General features: G+C 39.8%; 4 protein-coding genes across 4 annotated transcripts; 2 read left to right on the top strand and 2 right to left on the bottom strand.

Annotated features, from left to right (window-relative positions):
• Window positions 1-1,919: 1,919 nt before the first annotated feature.
• On the top strand, window positions 1,920-7,662 carry LOC136236362 (synaptosomal-associated protein 23-like). The gene is made up of 3 exons (XM_066026503.1): window positions 1,920-2,147; window positions 7,130-7,376; window positions 7,427-7,662. Exons 1-3 carry the CDS (start codon window positions 1,949-1,951, stop codon window positions 7,584-7,586), a joined length of 606 nt encoding a protein of 201 aa, XP_065882575.1. The 5' UTR covers window positions 1,920-1,948; the 3' UTR covers window positions 7,587-7,662.
• Window positions 7,663-8,169: 507 nt separating this feature from the next.
• Window positions 8,170-12,187, bottom strand: LOC136268837 (cytochrome c oxidase assembly factor 8-like). The gene is made up of 7 exons (XM_066064301.1): window positions 12,160-12,187; window positions 12,102-12,109; window positions 11,805-11,882; window positions 9,053-9,136; window positions 8,490-8,547; window positions 8,343-8,427; window positions 8,170-8,292 (listed from the first exon to the last, which is right to left on the bottom strand). Exons 1-7 carry the CDS (start codon window positions 12,185-12,187, stop codon window positions 8,208-8,210), a joined length of 426 nt encoding a protein of 141 aa, XP_065920373.1. The 3' UTR covers window positions 8,170-8,207.
• On the top strand, window positions 12,042-17,169 carry LOC136267891 (AP-5 complex subunit mu-1-like). The gene is made up of 14 exons (XM_066063068.1): window positions 12,042-12,316; window positions 14,311-14,440; window positions 14,493-14,588; window positions 14,638-14,708; window positions 14,763-14,833; window positions 15,156-15,293; window positions 15,443-15,580; window positions 16,037-16,162; window positions 16,207-16,344; window positions 16,395-16,492; window positions 16,544-16,632; window positions 16,691-16,821; window positions 16,877-16,973; window positions 17,029-17,169. The coding sequence occupies exons 6-14, from the start codon at window positions 15,168-15,170 to the stop codon at window positions 17,112-17,114; spliced, it is 1,029 nt and encodes a 342-aa protein (XP_065919140.1). The 5' UTR covers window positions 12,042-12,316; window positions 14,311-14,440; window positions 14,493-14,588; window positions 14,638-14,708; window positions 14,763-14,833; window positions 15,156-15,167; the 3' UTR covers window positions 17,115-17,169.
• Window positions 17,170-17,305: 136 nt separating this feature from the next.
• LOC136267890 (E3 ubiquitin-protein ligase TRIM71-like) lies at window positions 17,306-19,299 on the bottom strand. Its single transcript, XM_066063067.1, has one exon. The coding sequence runs from the start codon at window positions 19,208-19,210 to the stop codon at window positions 17,381-17,383; it is 1,830 nt and encodes a 609-aa protein (XP_065919139.1). The 5' UTR covers window positions 19,211-19,299; the 3' UTR covers window positions 17,306-17,380.
• Window positions 19,300-20,127: the final 828 nt, after the last annotated feature.

The following is a 20,127-nucleotide window of genomic DNA, read 5'->3' as shown; positions in this document are numbered from 1 at the left end:
TTGTGTTACCAAGTATAAGCATAAATATACATGTTGTAATATATTAATTTTAGAAGACAGCAGTCACATATCCAATGACTTAAGATACTCTGCAATAACATTAACACCTATGTTAGTGTTACCCTGCTGGCCACCTTCAGGACAGTTCAATGACTATAGCACTTTTTGATGACTGAAGTGTAACTGCTGATCCCTCCATCTTTGTGCAATATTATGTTTAAAGTGGTATATCTCAGACCTTCAATATGCACTGCACCATCACTCATAAAAAGGGTGAAATCTTGATTTCTAAAGCAATATTTGCATGGCCCTTCCTGTCTTCTAAGTTTTAATGCATTTGGATGAGTATGACTGGTCCTCCACCATCTAGTCCAATGATACAGGCCTTATCAGAGTGTGCTACTCCATCTACACCTCTTGTCTATGTTATATCAATGTAGCTATCCCAACTCATCCTTTAATTGTCCACCACAAATCACAATTCATTGGCATGTGTACAAATTAAATTTGTAAGTGTGCAGGATGTGTGGGACAAATTAAATTTGTAAGTGTGCAGGATGTGTGGGAGTACATATTAATAGTTAGCATGAGGTTTCCTTCCATTTTGGAAATGATTTCAGATGTTTTGCTACACAGCCAGAATTTTTGTGTAAATGAGCTGCATCAATAATTCAATCTTACATGGTTAGTTTGTCCTCAAAGTAAAATAGCACATCTGAGTGTGTGCTGCACTAGTCAACAATGTGAAACTGAATAGCCAGCAACTTGACAATGTGCTCCAGTGTACTACATTTACCTCGTATTGATTATCCTTGTTCAGTGTGTCCACCATTTTACATTGTATAGCATGTTTGTTACTTCAACAATATTGTTGTTGATGATGGGAACTGTTGCTATTTTGCTAGAATGTGTAAGGTAGGGGCAAAGAATTTTGGCTAAAATTATGAATTATGTTAATGTTAATCATTTTAAGGCAACCTACCACCTTTGATTCATTATGTTCTTAAACCTAGTATTTGAAGCACACTTATATCTCTTTTCACAGCTTGGCTGTTTTTAGTTAGTATTATTTGTGTAGTATTCAACTAGTTTCTGTTTTCATCACTAAGTCTTGAAGATGTTACAAGATATTCAGCTGAATCCAAGGTGTGTGTTTGTTTCCAGTAGGCTGCTTCCCCAGTTGACACCAGGTCACCATTTAACAGCTGGGTTCATTGGAGCAATGTGAATACTCAAGGAGATAACAACAGCAACTGGACAAAATGGTTTAATGAGTGCCTGGTGTTAACCAGGGAATAAAACAAATGCCAACTGTCCAGGCGAATGATTGTTACATGGAAAGCCCAGAATGCAATATTGCATGGTGGGGTCAATTCTATCAACTGCTTATCTCACATGACCACATACACCTTTGGTAGTACCAATGATTAGCCCCTTACCACATGTCAAGCAAGCAAAAAAAAAAGTGAAACTGATGTGGGTGAAAGTCAAGGTGGGACTGTACCCACACCTTCACCTGTGAGACATGGTACAGCCTCCTGTGGGTTACTAGTCCTGCTCCAGGAGGATTTACCTGTGCTGACTCACAGCACCTGAGTAGTGCACGGATAACCTGGTTTACTGGATAGGTGTGACCATGCAATATATGCTAGCACAGTAGCTAAAAGCTTTGTGTGTGTGTGTGTGTGTGTGTGTGTGTGTGTGTGTGTGTGTGTTGTTTGAATGTTCACACACAGGCATGTATGAGCCTAGAGAACAGTGCTTTCTAGTGATTTCATCCCACTGCCCACTATCTCCAATCTGGTAAGCCTTACTAAACTAACATACTCAGAGCACACAAAACTTCTGAATTCCGCATGAACACAGACCATTAGCTATAAAGCTGGTTCAGTCTACAAAAAAATAGTAACAACTTTTATAGAGACCGTAGCGATTTATATCTGCCAAAATGAACCACGAAGCGGAGCGCCTTGAGAACCGTGTTGATATGGTCACTAATGAGACCTTAGATGCCACACGAAGGATCAGACAAGTGGCCGAAGAGACCAACCAGATCGGTATAGACACGCTAGTGACTCTGAACGAACAAGGGGAACAACTTGACAACATAGAAGGCAAAGTAGACAATATTGGAGCAGACTTAAGAGGTACTGAAATCTATGAAATGTACTTAGCACTCGACTTCGCATCTAGTTAGAGAGATGTGACGTCATAGTCATCAAGGTTTCTTTATTCTTAGTTGATAGTGTGCAGATTTCGTGAAGCAGCAGAATTAGCTATAGGTCTGGTAATCACTGTAAGCATACCAGGTACCTGGGTTTTTTGTTTTTTTTATAATTTTTTTTTCCCCGGGCTGGATGGACTGCCCTTGCCTACCACCCCCAGCACAAAGAAAGCACGTGCTGGACAACTGAATAAAAAGGACCAGATTGCTAAAAGTTTAAAAGTCCCTGTGTTCATCAATGCGGCCCATCTCAGGAGAGGCATCAGAGGAGCGATGCAAGATGGACCTACTTTCACGTATGCACATTGTAGCTGACCGAAGTAGAGAAAAAGACAATGTGCATCGGATAAAAGCCAGAGTCTGACTGTAACTAGTAGAGCCGCGGCGAGATAGATGGTCAGCCAAACGACGGTAGAAAACTATTGCCTCCCTTCCCATACCTCCAGTGGTTGCAAACACAAGGGGAGTGAAGGAGGCCTGCTCAACCTCTCTGACACGGTCACCATACTCACGTTTCTTCTGTGCCTCGTGACGTCGATACAAAGAGGGGACACTGGTGTTGCAGTAGCTCGGTGCATTAGGATGAAACACCCTTACGTCAAAAAAGGCACTTTGACGCTGCCCCCAGAATCCCCTAGCATGCATGTCTGCCCTAGCCTCATCCTGACGGTTGGCAGTCTTAGGTGCAATGATCTCCCCAGTAAGTGGCTGTAAAGGTGGCTCAAGGGCCACATCATGACATGTCTTGGAAAGCCACTCTGCAGTGATGTTTCGCAAAGCATTGTGGCGAACAAATGTGAGGCCTCCATGTCTGCAAATCATAGCATGATCCGCAGAAAATGGGACCCCACAAACACAGTGACTGGGTATGTTCAGGAGCTTCCAGCCGTATCTAAGATGCAAGGCATCCCAAAATTCTTGCTTCATCAGATGGAATCCCTGCTCTGCCAAAGGCAATGCTGTCAGCCAGGCAGAAGCACCCGGTTCACTGTTCAGGTCTAAAACTCTTTGGGATTCTGATGAAAGATTAGATTTGATCGTAGAAGCCCTCCCCCTCAAAGTAGAGCGACGATCCTGATGAATCTGAGCCTTGATAGAACTAACGTCGGGTAGAGGGGCTAGTAGATTCTGAGCAACAATCAAAGATCTCAGAGAGTGTGTGATTTTGATAGATGCAGTAAACTGAGAATCAGCAATGTCTACAGGATTGACAATACCCAAGCCACCTAGGTGGCAGGGTAGAGAGAGCACATCACGCTCTAAGGCAGAACAAGCACCATGGCCAGTGAGGGCAGGGATCAGCTTCAAACGGATGGCATCCTCTAGAGGCTGAAACAGGGGCCTGACATTGGGGATGGTCCTCATGATGTATACCCACCGGCCTATCATCCCATGAGTGAAAGCACAAAAAGCCGCATGAGGACGATTTGTAGCAATCTCAGCCAAAGCAAGCACTTCACTAGACCAAGAACAAACCTTCTTGGCCACAAACCCCTCTGCAAATTCTCGAGAGCCCAATGCAGCCCCAAGATGGCGCTGGCCCTGATCAGTGATCTGCATACCAGTGTCAGCAAAGATAGATTTTGCAATAGTTAACAAATGAGGCTTTACAATCAACACTGTCTTAGATGCATTAGAAAAATACCCGAAATTAGGTCCCAAAGAGGATAGTATCTGCCACCATTTATGCAAAAGTTTCAGTTTCCCCACCGCAGTGGCATCATCTGCAAACCATACCTGCCCAACACTGGGGACAGCCACACGGAGTCTTTTAATTAAGGGAACCACAGCCAGGGCATACATTGCCATTGCGAGAGGATCTCCTTGAGTTGTTCCTTCACAAGATGGGATTTCACCCTTTCCAACTACAAACAATCGGACTGGCTGAGCATAAGTGTTGTTCAGGATAGTAGAAAATGCAGGACAAAGGATGGATATATTATGTAGGGCAGCTTGGCGATTCACACAATTGAATGCATTAGTAGCATCCACTAAGAGTGCAGCTTCACAATCACTGTCATCAAACATATTCTTCATAGCATGTACAACAGCCTCAGAGCCAGCTGATTGTCCCGCACAGGTCTGTAATGGGCCAGCAGCCAGTGCAATATCATCACCTATAACATAAAGGATCGCCTTAGCAACAATTCTACGGGGCACGTCACCAATACCTATTGGTCTCACACCTGGGCGTTTGTCGAGAGGTATCAGCCTGCAAGCAACAAAAGGCATCAAAATTGCAGGTTCAACTGTAGTTATGGATAAGCAGCGGGCAACAGAGGCCAAGGCTTGGCACAGTTCAACAGAAGCCTCATTAAAAGAGGTGCACAGACGCTTCCACCCATAAGCATCCACACCAGACAAACCGGCAGCACCATGAGTATTAAGTGCTGCACGCTTGATAAGATCGCCTGTGAGAGAGTCAAAGATTATCGGATCAAAATGGGGAGTGATTGGATCACCAGTAGGATCTAGAAGAACGTCAGGGGTAGCAAACTTTGGTACCTGGGGTTAGTACATCTATGCCGCAAAGTACCAGGTTTAAGGCAAGGGGTAGACTGTCACATTGACCGGGATCAAGAGTTCTAAATACTGACCTTAATCACTTGACATTACTTAGTCTATAAAAGACCCTTTATATCTTTGATTATCTACTATATAAAAGCCAGGTAATTATCATGCTGCTAACAGTTAGCCTTCGAAAGTGTTTGATCGCTACTGTGTCTTGATCGCTTGACTACAAAAAAGCCTCATTTAACTGGGCATTATTAATTTAACAACGGGTAGTAACGTCTGTTGAAACACTTACTACTGGAATCAAAATCATATCAATGGCGGCACCATTTCCAATTGGATGTATCAAACAAAAATTGGGCTTTTTTGTATGATACATCCAATTGGAAATGGTGCCGCCATTGATATGATTTTGATTCCAGTAGTAAGTGTTTCAACAGACGTTACTACCCGTTGTTAAATTAATAATGCCCAGTTAGTACTGTCAGGGCCGCTCACAGGGGGGGGGGGGGCATCTGGGGCATTTTGCCCCAGGCCCCAGCCTGAAAGGGGCCCCAAGAGCCCATGAAGGGCCCCCTGAATACCTGTTTAAAAGATCGATATACTCTAATAGAACAGTCAGATCTAAATACTCTAATAGAGTAGTCACAGTATTCTTCAGAGGAGCAGTGTAGCAAGCTTATAGATAAGGAGATATGATTGGTGATGGGTAATTATTGGCATTGTCAGTAAGTTGTGACCTTTTTTTTTTTTTTTTTTTTTAGTCTTCAACTTACAGCTTGGGTGAAGGGCCCACTGTAACTCTTTGCCCTGGGCCCCTTAATTTTTCTGGGCGGCCCTGAGTACTGTTATTGTTTATGTCTGGTGATTCAGTAAGTTTGGTGATTTGGCAATTTGATCAGTGAATGTATTATGTAGCCAATAAGGCAATATTGAACAACACACAAGAGCTATCAAGTTTTCCAAACTTTTATTATACTCCAGCTTGTATTGCTCGCTACAAACTGATTGATTGCACCCAGTGTTAACCAGTCAGGAGCGAAGGACTGGACCTCAGGTGCCCTTATTGTCATCTGCAAACTAGCTACTAGTCGTGCCCCAGTGGTATTTCTCCAGGGGAAAAGAAATACGGAGGGCAGCGGTACAACTGCCTCCTCACTTTGAAGAATCGAGGGGCAGTGCCCCCTCACCTTTTCCAATTCCCAGAAGCTAAAGTACAGTAACTATTATATCTCATTACCACATTAATCAGTAATGGAAATCAAGGTACTCTAATAGAGCAGTCAATTAACTACCCTAATAGAACATTCAGCGGAAACTTACAAGTTGTTATTGTTATTAGAACTTTACAGTGACCAGCACTGTTGGCAAATCTGACTGTTGGTTCTGGTATGCAATTTATTCCATCTGTCTCCATTAACAGATGTATCTATACATAATCAAGTGCATGATTAAGTATATCTCAAATGCCTTCGTTAAATGATATGCCATACTTACTTGGTTAAAGTCGGTGGTATTTAATACCTTAGTTCAAGAAAAATAAAAAGCAATGACTTCAAAACTTGATCACTCACTATTTGCTGCTTGAAAATGATTTTCTTGTCTAGTGTGACTACTATTGAAGGTGCAGCGTTTAACCAAGGAAATGCTATGTGTATTTATACAATATCTTAATGATAGCAGGATGGATTACTTTTAACATCTATAATTATTAACAGTTATTATTACTATCATCTCCATTATTGATAGTCATATTACTGACTGCTCTCAGATTTAATCTCAAAGTACTCAAATTTCAGTGGGGGCATGCCCCAGATCATCTAGTATTGGCATACCTACTGACAGCCATCCCACATGACTCCCCCCATCTCCCCATTTTGGAGTACTGTTCTCTGCCCCTGAATCTCTCACAGTATCTTAGCTGCCCCAGTTTAACTGGATAAATTCCAGCAGTCTCGCTTTTAACAGCTGAAAATGTTACTCTAACATCAGTCCTCCTGTGACACTGTGAGGTACTAATGATGGGCCAAAAAGATTTGCTTGCATGGCTTATGGTATATGCTATACAGCACACAGCTTGTAGTGACCATGAAACCAGCAATAGTAATCTTGCAAAAAGCTTCACCAGTAGCTGTATATTATGGGATTTGCAATCAAACTAAAGCAGGTGAACATGTTCCCACCTACATGTAGCATATGAATATATGTGTGTAACTGTTTGTTCTCTTCTCTGTATGTATAGACATGTATGTACTGTACTATTTGGCATTGTAATACACTTATGATTGTGTAATGTCTTCGGGTGTAACTTTTAAAACAATAGCTACTGACATAATAATATAGCATCAGCAACTGAGAGTAGGTTTGCAGTTTACTTTTATTGTTATGTAGAAACTGACCGCCACCTTCATGAAATTGAGAAGTGTTGTGGTTGTTGTGTGTGTCCATGTTACCGTGTGAGAAATATACAAAAAAGCAAAGCATACAAGTCAGCCTATGGTAAGAAGAAAGGACAACAGGATGATGATATTGTCACTGAGCAACCACGACGTGGCAACAGGTCTGGGGGTGACGGAGGGAACTACGTCCAGAGAGTAACCAATGATGAACGGGAGGATGAAATGGATGAAAATCTACAGTGAGCTTGCTCAATTGTTTTTGCTTGTAGAGGTTACACTTGTATTTTAGGGTTGTGGGTCATGTGTTGGGTAACTTGAAAGGGATAGCACAAGAAATGGGTTCAGAGTTAGATAGACAGAATGACCAAATTGAGAGGACAGACAAGAAGGCAGGTGTGCATGACATACACTTAAAGGAAGCTAACCGACGTATTCAAATGCAGTATTAAATAATGTATTAATAATGGGATGTACAATTTTGTGTGTGTGTATGTGCTGCAAATGATCAGTGTATTTAAAGTATAGTTGTCGTGAAGTTCTTCAGTGTGCTTCAATTGGTCTAACTGTTATGATGGCCCATCACCTAATGCAATATAGCAGACTACATTTTCCTTTCTGTCCTCCACTACAATCTTTCTAATAGCAGTGATGCATGCCACTTTTTATTTCAAAGTCTGATGGTCACAAAGCCATGAATCATAATCATGGCACAAAACAAAATAGGAGTAAGGTATAGATCTAAGTGATGTGTTATTGAAGATCCAATTCACATAAATGCACAGACAGACATACATGCACTAACACTTTGTTTTGTGGTATTAAGTAGTGGGGATGGTATGAGAGCAGGACTAGTGTGTTAAGTTAACTGGCAATATTATTGACTACAGGTAAAACTTCTCTGTTAGAGTTCCATTGCATCTTAATACTCGCTGCTTCAAGTTAGTGAAGTCACTCAGTTAAATGGCCACGTCAAAAAAGTGGCATGTGACAGACTGAGTGATTTTGCAGCATAAAAATCTAAATTTAATCATTTCTGTGATTTTAAACTGTATACTATATATACAAACCATTCATTTTCTCTTATACTTGAACACATTACTAATACTGGTTCTAATTGACAATACTATATAAGTGATGTTTAATTGGTGCCATTTCCTGAAATGATTACAATAACGTTTAGTAATTTACAAACGTTAGTGTCTTACTTGAAATACTCAAACTGTATACTGAAATATTTGCTCAAAAATGATTGGTAGAAAGGGGAAAGCTCATCTGCATTAAGTCTTGCCTCTACAGGAATATGATGAACATACAGTATATATGCACCTGTCATTAGCACAGATGTCTAACACCTGTCTTTCCATCTTGACCCTTCCTCTTGAGCTCTTGTGCAATAAATTCGTGTTTCTCCTACAATATAATGAGTCGCATAAGTAGATTGTATAGTTACATTTGCTTTGTGTGGGTTTGGTCATAGGGTTGTGTCATCCACAAGAGAAAGCTAAGAATGTTTAATATATAGTATTGGCTATACATATACAAATACAGATGTATGTGGGTACACTTGGCCAGCACTCAAATAAGTGACCACAACTACACTGCTTTTAGGGGGGAGAAGGTAATACTAGCTATAGTATATGTAATGCATGTGTATCACTTGTAGGCAAGTTTAGCAGTATGAAGTTCTAACATCTAAATCTGGTGAAATGGGCATGCAGCTCAGTGACATATGTGTTGTGTGTATAGATAGCAATGTCTTGATACAATATGACATAGTCCATTGAGACAAAAAGCAACATGTTCTATGTATGATATATCGTTGCAAACAAAGCTTAGTTTTGTACACTGTGACTGTATTGTCACACATAATCATTACATTTCAAAATGGCTATTCTTAGACTGCTGCTACTCTCACCTTTTCATATTTAGTATTTTGCTCCTTCCAAAACTCGTGGTTCATTTCATAGATCTGCTTCCTCAGCTCCACTAGTCGTTCTTCCTAAAGGAGGTCACAAACACACTTACAAGCTATAGGCATTGTAAGTGCCAGATTATCTGGGTCACTTGGGTTGCATTTTGTCCAGGTCAAGTGGGTCTCATCCACTTATTGAATATCCGGGCTGACTAGGATGGGATCACATGTGATTATAAATTTACAAGCTTGATTTCATTGATGGAAATGCATGCAATTGTACATATAGAAGAAACTTCCTGTCCATCATTTGAGAATGGGTTTTGGTAGTTATAGGGATACATAGAGCCACGCCCACTTATTGGGATTGAGTGTTGCTGTGTCTATAGGTAACTAGCCTGATGTCATGGGAGCCCACTTATGGTTGCAGTGTAGCTGTCTGTAGAGCCACACCCACTTGTCGATCATTAATAATACCTGTTAAAATATTCTTTGGTACCAACTCATTTCTTGCAGGCAATCCTTTATATGCAGAGGAACTGGGACTGGAAGACTTTTTAAAATCTAGCCCTAGGCACATGCCTCTGTTTTAATTAAACTGGGTCACATCCAGGTCAGATATGGGTCCCAACCGGATTACTATTTGGGTCAGTGGGTCAAGTGAGCAGTACTAACCCACTTACAATACCAGTGTGTAGTACATATTCTTGCATGAGGGCTGGTATCAATGCAACTCTTAGAAAAAGAAATCAATAGGGTAAATAAGATACATGGGACTAGAGCTAAACACCTTGTAAAGTTGTAGGTGACAAAAAAAAGGCAGGTACTAAGTGCATATGTTGTGCCTGGCTTCTGAAAAAAAAAAAGAAGAAAACTCTGCTAAATGCACAGTTCACCTTAAACTATATTTCATGATACTATTTTTGTACACTAAACATTACATTTTACATGACTGCTCTATTAGAAAGTATCACGATCTTGCAGTATTGGTAGCTTAAAAAGATTGTCAGCCACTTGACAATATACTACATGCTACAGAGGTAAATTGTATAAGTAGCTAGAGGTCTATAAAACTGACCTTTATAGAGAGGCTAAATGTATCTTTATACAGAGGGTCCTTTAACTACTGTATAGAGGTACCAGTTATGTTTGGCATTCCAGTAAGTATGTGTTGTTCTATGATGATGAAAATAATTAAGCGCGCGAGAATGAGTCGGCCTATTGATTCTGGATTGTGCAGTTCTTTTGTTGAGTGCCTCCCCAAGAAAATAGGGTCTGGACACACAAGACTTATGCTGTCTATTACTGCTTCAGCATCAACACAGCAGTTAACATTATATGCTTAGAGTAAAGTATCAATTATCGGACAATATGATGTTCGGACAGCTGCCACCCACTTCCTGGAAATCCTGCAGCTTAGGTTGTTGTACCAAAAGGTAGGCTACAATAAGCAAAAATTATCCTCCAACAATCAGCTTTGTGTGATTAAAAGCTTAAGAGTTACAGCCAATAGTATGCTTAGTCCGATAAAATCTATGCTCGGATAAAACTATCAGTTGTCGGACTTTGATTTTTATTACCAGTAAACAGTGTCCAATTTATTTCAAATTTGTATGCAAATATACCTGTACTCATTAGCTATTAATGGCCAAAAAATGGTTTCGTTATCTGTAGCATAGAGGGAGTACGGGCCTCCCAATTTTTAGCGATATTGTCGGACGCCCTCCGTTTTAATTTAGCCATGCCCACCAACAAAGTTTGGATGCTTTTGCAACAAATGCACCAGTGCTAAACCACAGAAGAAGGTAAATAAATATCTCTCAAGAGTAGAGGTGTGCTTTAAAGTTGATACTCAGGATATTTCCATTGGAACGCAGTATTTTTGACTCCTAAATGAAGGAGATGCGCGCAAGGTGGAAAAATGAAGTTATGCAAAACCACCTTCTGACCACCTACATATGCTAGTCTTGGTGTCCTATCACAAATACTGTCACGGAAATTGAAAAGCTTTTCTTTCTCTACCTTGTATGGGTGAAACAAAAAGGACGAAAATGTTGCTTTGTGCATCCATAGAAGGTAGAAAATGGAATATCTTTTCATTTCTAGGTGGTATTCGCGATTGAGGAACCAAGACTAACAAATGTGGTTGGTCAGAAAGTTGTGCCTCGTAATTTCATTTTTCCACCTAGCGTGCATCTCCTTCATTTAGGAGCCAAAAATACTGCGTTCCAATAGAAATATCCTGAACATCAACTTTAAAACACACCTCTACTCTTGAAATATATTTATTTACCTTCTTCTGTGGTTTAGCACTGGTGCATTTGTTGCAAAAGCATCCAAATTCTGTTGGTGGGCATGGCTAAATTAAAACGGAGGGCGTCCGACAATACCGCTAAAAATAGGAAGGCTCGTACTCCCTCTATGCTAAAGATAACGAAACCATTTTTTGGCCATTAATAGCTAATGAGTACAGGTATATTGCATACAAATTTGAAATAAATTGGACATTGTTTACTGGTAGTAAAAATCAAAGTCCGACAACTGATAGTTTTATCCGAGCATAGATTTTATCGGACTAAGCATACTATTGGCTGTAACTCTTAAACTTTTAATCATGCAAAGCTGATTATTGGAGGATAATTATTGCTTATTGTAGCCTACCTTTTGGTACAATAACGAAAGCTGCAGGATTCCCAGGAAGTGAATGGCAGCTGTCCGAACATCATATTGTCCGATAATTGATACTTTACTCTACCAGTTCATTACTTCCAGGTTGTTCTGACTTGATTGGTCGAATATTTGAGGTTGGGTCTGGTGGACCATAGTCTATTATCTATGGGTGGACCTACCAAAAATCTGTAGTACCGGACACATAGTCTCGCGTGGCCAGACCGCTTTTTCTCCGTCACGGCGCTTATCGATTAGAGGTTATAAGCGCCTACTCCGAAATAGTTTCGGAGTAGGCGCTTATAATCTCTAATCGATAAGCGCCGTGACGGAGAAAAAGCGGTCTGGCTACGCGAGACTACCGGACACATCCATTTGCTTTGACATTCAAACCTATGCATTGTAAAAGCGTTAATAGTAGCGTAGGACTATTAATAACTAACCTCTGAGTGGCTTGGCGATGAAAGACATCGTAACGATAATATTAAATAGTGCGCACCACTACTTTCAATTAAAGCGCACTACAATGAGTGTTAGAGGACTGTGGGTCATCAGAAGGACGAAAAGTGACACCCCAGGATACAACATTTTATTTTCAAGGTCAGCGATTAATCGTATGGTCAGCATGAGATATCGGGGGGTAGCCAGGACTTCCTGGAAGGGTGAAGTAAAGGGTCTGAGTGGGTGCTTCCCCTGATTGCCAATTGCAAGACAGGGAATAATGCACACAGACAATGTGCCCTTATAGGCAGTAACTGTGACGTGTATTGTATGTGTGTCTGACTATCTGAAACCTACACAGTGCTGTTATGCAGCTTATAATTAATTAAGATACTTGTATTCTGGCTAACAACCTACTGATGGCTGACCCAGAACATAAATCTGGGTCATCCAATATAATCTGATTCAACCCCAAATGGATAGAATTTCTCGACAGATGAATTTTTTGTGATGTTTATAGTTTATTTTCAAGGATGCTCAAATGATTCAGAACAGAAAGCTACTACTCTGTGGATGTTGCAAAAAAAACCATAGTTTTTCTCGCTAGCAAACTACATGCAGTGAGAAGTATTTGTCAGGAATTGTACTGCACAGCTACATAGTGCAAAGCAGTAATGACAATAGCTGCTACAAGTAGCAGCAATTTGTCAACTGTGTGAAGCTAGTGCCTACAAGTTAGACAGTAATTGATTTGTGCAACTGTGCTACTTCATGTTTGCATAGTTCATTGGCAGTATTAGCCAGAAAAGTGGTAACAAGGTTATCATGCTTTGCATTAAACTTGCAGAGACACTGCAGCAGTAGTGTGTCTTCAGTAAACAAGTAAGCATGCTAAAACATTGACAAGTTCAAACAGCAAACACAACAGTTAGGAGGGAAGGACAAGGAGCATGCAACAGTGGTAGCATGTGCTAGTATTATTATGCAACAGAGTAACAGTGTGTGACAGCACCATCAGTGATGGTAACATTTGGCAAAAGCATATGAAAGCAGCTAGTACTGTTTAATGCTATTGATACCTTAATATCAACAATGTATGCTCTAATAGAGCAACAGTCAAACACTCTAATAGAACAGTCATTGTGTACAATATTTGAAGGGAATAATGTGCTGCTGCATATTCAAGATTTCATAGTTAGTGTCACAGCTATAGCTAGGTCCATCAACCATTGATGAAAATTACCACTGATATATCTAGATGCTAATGACCAATGAGAAGACGGTTGAATGAAACAATTTGTTTTTATACTTATACACAATGAATATCATAATATCAACCTTACAATATTATGTACTTTAGTTGAACATCTCTAGTGGCAATATGTGATAAGCAAATGCATGAGACATTCATGCAATGTGACAGCTAAAGCAGATACTGTATGGTAGGAAATTTTGACAGAAGGAAAAGTTAACGAATCCAAGTCCAGTCACCTCCTGGTTTGGGATTTCTTTCCAGAGTTAAAATGTCAATATGCTATACAGTAGGATACCTTAGTAATTAATAAATGATAGACAGCATCATGTGACCTTATCGTTCATCAACAGCATATATTATGCTGTGGCATGTGGTGGCAGCATGTCATCCCATGAAACCACTTGTAACGATCACATTAACAATTTTATTTTACACCTGTTTCATTGATGTACTATCCTTCTGTACTCATTGCAATGTTACCATATGAATACACAATAGACCATGTAGTGTAGCGCCCGATAATCATTCACTTTTTGATAAAAGCACCAAATTTCTTATGGGGTTTGTTTTATGTGTACTAAGTGATTTTAGAAGGGGAGGCATGTAAAAAGTCCTTTGGAACCTGATTTTTTGGACCTTGACAACAAAACTAAGGCTGCAAAGCCTGCAGCTACAACATGATGGCCCATTAAAATGCCACATGAAACAAATTGTTTTCTCAACCTGGCAGTAAACAAAATGACTGAAAATGCTATTTTCAAGGGGTTCTATTAAAGTTTGCATTTCCAATTTTATTCTATAGCTTCTGTACTCATTGTGATACCATATGATTACACAGTATATCATGTATGTATGTTGCTTGTAATGCTTGATTAAAAGTTGTGTGTTTTCTGTTTAGACGATTTCCCACAGTAGAAAGAAGGGGAAAATTTGCTAAAGGATCTAATCCAGATAAATTCTTTCCTCTACCAGATGATGCAGTGGTGGCTGCTGAAGTAGTGAAGAAATGCAGTGTAGCAGATGAACAAGTGAGTATGTTCAACTGGTGTTGTAATACTTTCAAGAATTTTTCTCACTTAGTTTATTGAGGAACGAGATGACTGTGCAATTCACAACCAGAAACCAATTTATAATTTGTGCTCCGGCAAGTTATGGCCTGTGGTTTGTATTGAACAAGTAAAGTGACGGTATGGTTGTACTTGTTTTAGTTCTGTATTTATTTCAGAACAATTTGATATTCTGTGCAGTTGCATTAGTGGAATCTGCAGTAGAAGACAAGTTAGATGTGCTAGAAATGTGAGTTTCTTTTGTTGTTGAAAGTTCATTTGAGCCCCACCCCCAACTCCACAGACCCAGTAGCATTGTCATTGTTGGAGGGTATTGCAGAACTGATAGGCACCAACACTGAAGCCATTAGCCAGGTTAGTATTGGAATCACATTTGTGACTAGATTTTACAAAACCACTTCAAATCACACAATGAACACAATGTTGCTATACTACCAATGCAGCATATTCCTTAAACTACACAAGACTGGTTTTAAGCATCCATTTTGAAGCCTAGCTGGTGCCCACCATGTTGGAACTCAACAAGCTGCTATGGTGCAGGAAAAGTGGCGTATGCATGCTGCTCACTATTTGAAACCACCTATCTTGAAATTGTTGATTTGTGATTTGGCTAAATCCAGTGACATTAAATGTCTACTGTTAGCTATTCTCATTTGTTTGCTGTATACACTTGCAGTCTCACTACAAGATGATGGAGCTATACCAATATTTGTGTGTGGTTGCTCCATTTGGATCACTCCTTGACAACAGTGTTAGCAACACAAAGTTGTTGATGGTTAATGGCTACCCTCAGGGACCAATGCCTCGACAAAAGGTTAACAGACACACAGTACTTTTAGTAACTTGTATGTGTGCTCTATTAGAAATACTGTGTAAATAAACTTAGTATGTAAATTGTGTGCATGCATTTTGTACATCTACGTATGTGTGAAGGTATATTTTCAGTTTTCTATATCACTACAGGTACCAGCCTGGAGACCTGTTGTACACAAGGGAGTGTCAAGGTTGATTTTACACATCAGAGAAGAAGTAAACACAATGCAATATGATAATCCCAACATACCAGATGATGGAGAAGTGTTTGGATCTGTCATATGCAAGGTATTGTCATTTCTATACATTGAATAGTGTCATGTCTGAGTGTGTGCATAATGAATTGACCTAGTAATCACAAGGTAATGCCCAGTTGCTATTATTGTTGACTTGAGCAAGATATTTTTTTCACAAAATAAGGATCTGTTAAAAGCCTACCTTCCTGTGGGGTACTAATCCTGCCTTTGCCCACACTGACACTAATAGTAGTGCACAGGTGTCCTGGTGTTCCTAGATTGGTGTGATCATGTACCATAAAAAAACAGAATTTTGGTAATCGAAGGAAATTTGTCAAACTTAATTCGTCAATAAACTACTTTATATTGTTCAACCTATAGTAGTTTTATCCTCCAACTTGCTTCTTGTGTTGATTTGTCAACCTTAAGTCATGCCATGTGTGTGTGTGTGTGTGTGTGTGTGTGTGTGTGTGTGTGTGGGTGTGTGTGCTTACATGTATTATGTTAGGCCGAGTTGGATGGATGTCCAGATGTACAGCTCACATTGGCAGTGCCTCCAGGTTGCCCACCTCTGGATAACTTTGTAATCCACTCCTGTGTTACATCTGCTGACACAAACCCCATAATGATGCAGGTAATGAAGCAACACTTTGCTCTATATACCTGTACTCTCTGTAGGGTCCTGGTATTGCCACTGCTACACCCATGCTAAGCCGCAAATTACGTTTCTCAACTCTACCAGAACAATTTACCTTATGTAGTTATACTATATCAGATTTGACATTTTTACCCATTAGAGGTTTCTACCAGATGAAGGTAACTTGGTCCTACACAGTGAGGGTAGTTGTATTACACAATTGTTCTAGGGTGATTCAAGTCTTAAACTTTTACTGCAACTTAAACTGGATCAAAATGTCAAGAACAGTTTTGAGAAGTGTGAAGTCCAATTACCATTTTATCACAGGTTTGTGATACACTTTGTGGTAGCTAATGATACTTATTGTACACTTGTAAGAGGTCCTATTGAAAGAGTGGACAACATCTCTCCAGCCTCAGTACAACTTTCTTTATCACAAGACAAATATAAGATTATTTGGAACATTGGTCAGTGGGAATTGTATTTCACTATTTATACTTATTTACAATTCATTGGTATTTATAGGCCAGAAATTTCCTACCAAGAGTCTAGAGTTGTTCTTACAAGCTACGGTACATTTTCCTGAAGTAATTCCACCAGTACCAGAAGGCGTTGTAGTAGATCCATTTTGTGTTGGACTAAACTCTTATGCTGAAGTATGTATAGTAGCTATATTCTAATTGTTTGGTTGATATTAACATTCTACTAAAGGTACACTTCAAACTATCAGACTACATGTTCAGTGGCTGTAGTATTGATCAGAAATCAATATCACTTTTCCCGCAGGCCAAGTACAAGCTCCAGATGAGTTAGTGGAAAGATATCTAGCAATTTGGTGCAATACCATGACATGTGTATTTCAGGTCGAGAATGTCAATCACAAGTCTACAAGATTTGGAACTCTCATGGTGATGTTGAATGTACTTTTCCACCACCTAAGAAAGCATAATTTAATTCTACAACCTTTTAGTGTTTTCATGGCTTTATCAAATTATTACAGTGAAGATGTTGATAAATGTATAATAATTCCAGCTTGCATTGATTTGCATCATTTTGCAAATCATAAAAACAGTCATCAACATAGTTCATAATTGTTATGATTCCATGCAGTGCTTGCATGTATTAAAAATAAATTCATTGTAAAATTTCTAAAAACAGTCAAGAAGCTAGCCAATCAGTACAATAAATTCCATAACACGCTAGCACGCTAGTATATTACAATCCTCTTATTTTTCCCATCACACTTCCATTAGGAGCAATAGCTATGCCATGAGGAAGATGAAATTGATTGTTACCAGTTCCCTTGGAGCCAAAGGAGTGAATGTAGTTGTAGTTTTTGTCAAAGATTGATACTCGGTGGTTGTTTTTCTCTGTCACTAAGATAAACCCATTAGGATCAACAGCGATAGATGATGGAAAGTTCATTTGACCCTTATCACTGCCAAAGGTGCCAAATTTGTGGATGAAGGTACCATCAAGTTGAAATGACTGGATACAGTGACCTTCACTATCAGCCACTAATAAAGTGTTGTCATGTGTGACAACAACATCCCGTGGGTACCGGAACTGACCAGGTCCATCACCTTGTGACCCAAATGAGAAGCAGTAGGTACCATCTGTTTGATATACTGAAATACGATGATTATAACGATCAGCAATGTACACCTTGTTGTGATGGACTGTGATACCAACTGGACTATTCAGTTCCTTGTCACTTGATCCCTTCCTTCCAAAATGGAGAATATAGTGGCCAGTGAGATCAAATTTCTGTACCCTGTGATTGTTATCATCCACTACATACAAGAAATTATCATCATCAAATGACACTCCACGTGGTCCATTGAACTCCCCAGCACCATCACCACGACTGCCAATCTTCCTCACCAGTTGATCTTGTTCATTAAATATGTAAACACAGTGATTGATCCAGTCAGCTACTGCCCAGTGATGGTTACTACTAAAAGCCACTCCCCAAGGTGTACCCATCTTACCATTATCATTGATGACTTTGTCGGACCTGCTCAATTTGGAGTAGTCTATTGAGGCAATGAAGGAAAGGGGACTTCCCTTAATGTGCTGTCCTCCAATGGTCACTGATAGTTGATAATGTCCCACCAGTTCAATGTTGAAGGATCCTGTGTATCTTCCATTATTGTTGTCCTTCACTGTCACTGATTGGACGTTGCCCCTCCCACTATCTAACTGCACCTTGACCACACCTCCTCCACTGGTGAGGGGAATTCCCTTGAGATCTTTAGTAATGATAGTGAACTCAACTGGTTTGTTTTGTACAACCACAGGAATATCAGCTTCACATTGTGGGGGATACTCTTTAGTATGAACATGGCCAAATTGCGGAAATGGCTTGGGGTCACATGGTACAAAATAAGAACTGTCAATTTCTTTGGGAACCAAGTAAGTTTTGTAGTAAGTGTCAGTCACTTCATGGACATGATGTACTAACTGTTTCTCTCCAGACAACATCTCATCATCACAGCTCTCCTCCACTTTACTAGCCAACTCATTCACACTCATTACATGAGCCTTGACACTCTCCACCTCTTCTAATTGTGATGTCAACAGCTTTACTTTCCCACTAACTTTGTTGTGAAGTTCTTGTTTCAGTTGTTGACGTTGCTGCTCTACCTTCTGTATCACATTGTCAAAGAACTGATCAATGTCTTTGTCAACAGTTTTATGTTGTTGTAACACTCTCTCCTTTGTGTCAGTGATGTTGTCATGAGCCTGTGACAATTTAGTGATCATGTCATTCAGTGGGGCAGTGGTTTTCTTCAGTTGTTCTCTGTGTTTGGCAGCCATTTTCTTGATAGCACCATGAGAGTGTTGAGCGTGTTCATTCATGGTACAGTAGACACACACCAACCTCTCACAAGTGTCACAATAAAACTTCAACTCAAGGTCATGATCTGGACAATTGGGAAGTGTCTTCTGAGGTTGAGCAGCTTTAGGTTGACTAGGCTCCTCTATAGGTAGACAATGACATGTTGGTGTGTGTCCCTGCTGCGCTTGTGGAAGGTCTGACATGTCTGGCACATGAACAAGTAACACAGAATGAAGTAACTGGGTCTTTCTCTACACAAACTTCACAGTTCACTTTGCCTCTGTCTTGTCGTCTCAGGAAGAAGTCATCAAATAGATGAGTGAGTGTAAAATTGGTAGGGAAATCTTTCACTCCTTTGGCTGGGACATGTGATCTTTTTACCTTTCTCTAACTTGATGAGGCATTCTTGACAGTAAGAGTGCTGACATGGCAATACTTTAGGACATTTGTATAGCTGTAAGCACACAGGACATGTGGCATGATCTGTGACTCTTTTCAGTTCTATGGTAGCCATTGTGTATTGGGTGTGTAGTATTTATGTCAACCTGTAAAATATATTAAAATATTTACTAGACTCGACTATAACAGGTAGATTATACCTATTCAAACTAATTTCACCACTACAGTGAGACCTGTGTAACATCTCGGGATAACCTGATCATCAAGGTGTCCTGATTATCCAGGTCAGTTTACATGCTATGGGACCATTATGAAACGCAGGTGTACAGACAATGAAACTATACTAAAAGTGTGTTACTGCACTTAAAAGACACCTATTATAGTATGTCTTTTGTACTTTGAAATAGTGGCATTGTGCTTAAAATACTAGCTGTGAGATACATCCCAGTTCAGAGTACAAGGACATTGCAGAGAAATCTCACTGTTGTGCTCTATTTAGCTTAATTGTGAATCCATTCTAGAGCATAGAATGTCACTTTTTTTTTTTGTTTCTTCCACCATGGAATAGTTCAACACATCACATGCATCTGACATCATTACTATTGGCATAGCAACATGACTTCAAGGTAATTGTTTTTCTGTATTGTAATTTTATACTGTCCTACAAAAGTTACCAAATTTTAAGGGGAATTTAGTTCCATAGAAGTTAGAACATGCTACA

The sequence above is a fragment of the Dysidea avara genome, chromosome 10 (genome assembly GCF_963678975.1).
Source record: "Dysidea avara chromosome 10, odDysAvar1.4, whole genome shotgun sequence".
In the NCBI taxonomy this organism is placed as follows: domain Eukaryota; kingdom Metazoa; phylum Porifera; class Demospongiae; order Dictyoceratida; family Dysideidae; genus Dysidea; species Dysidea avara.
Note: the sequence above shows the minus strand (reverse complement) of the source record. Positions and strands in the feature narration are given on the sequence as shown.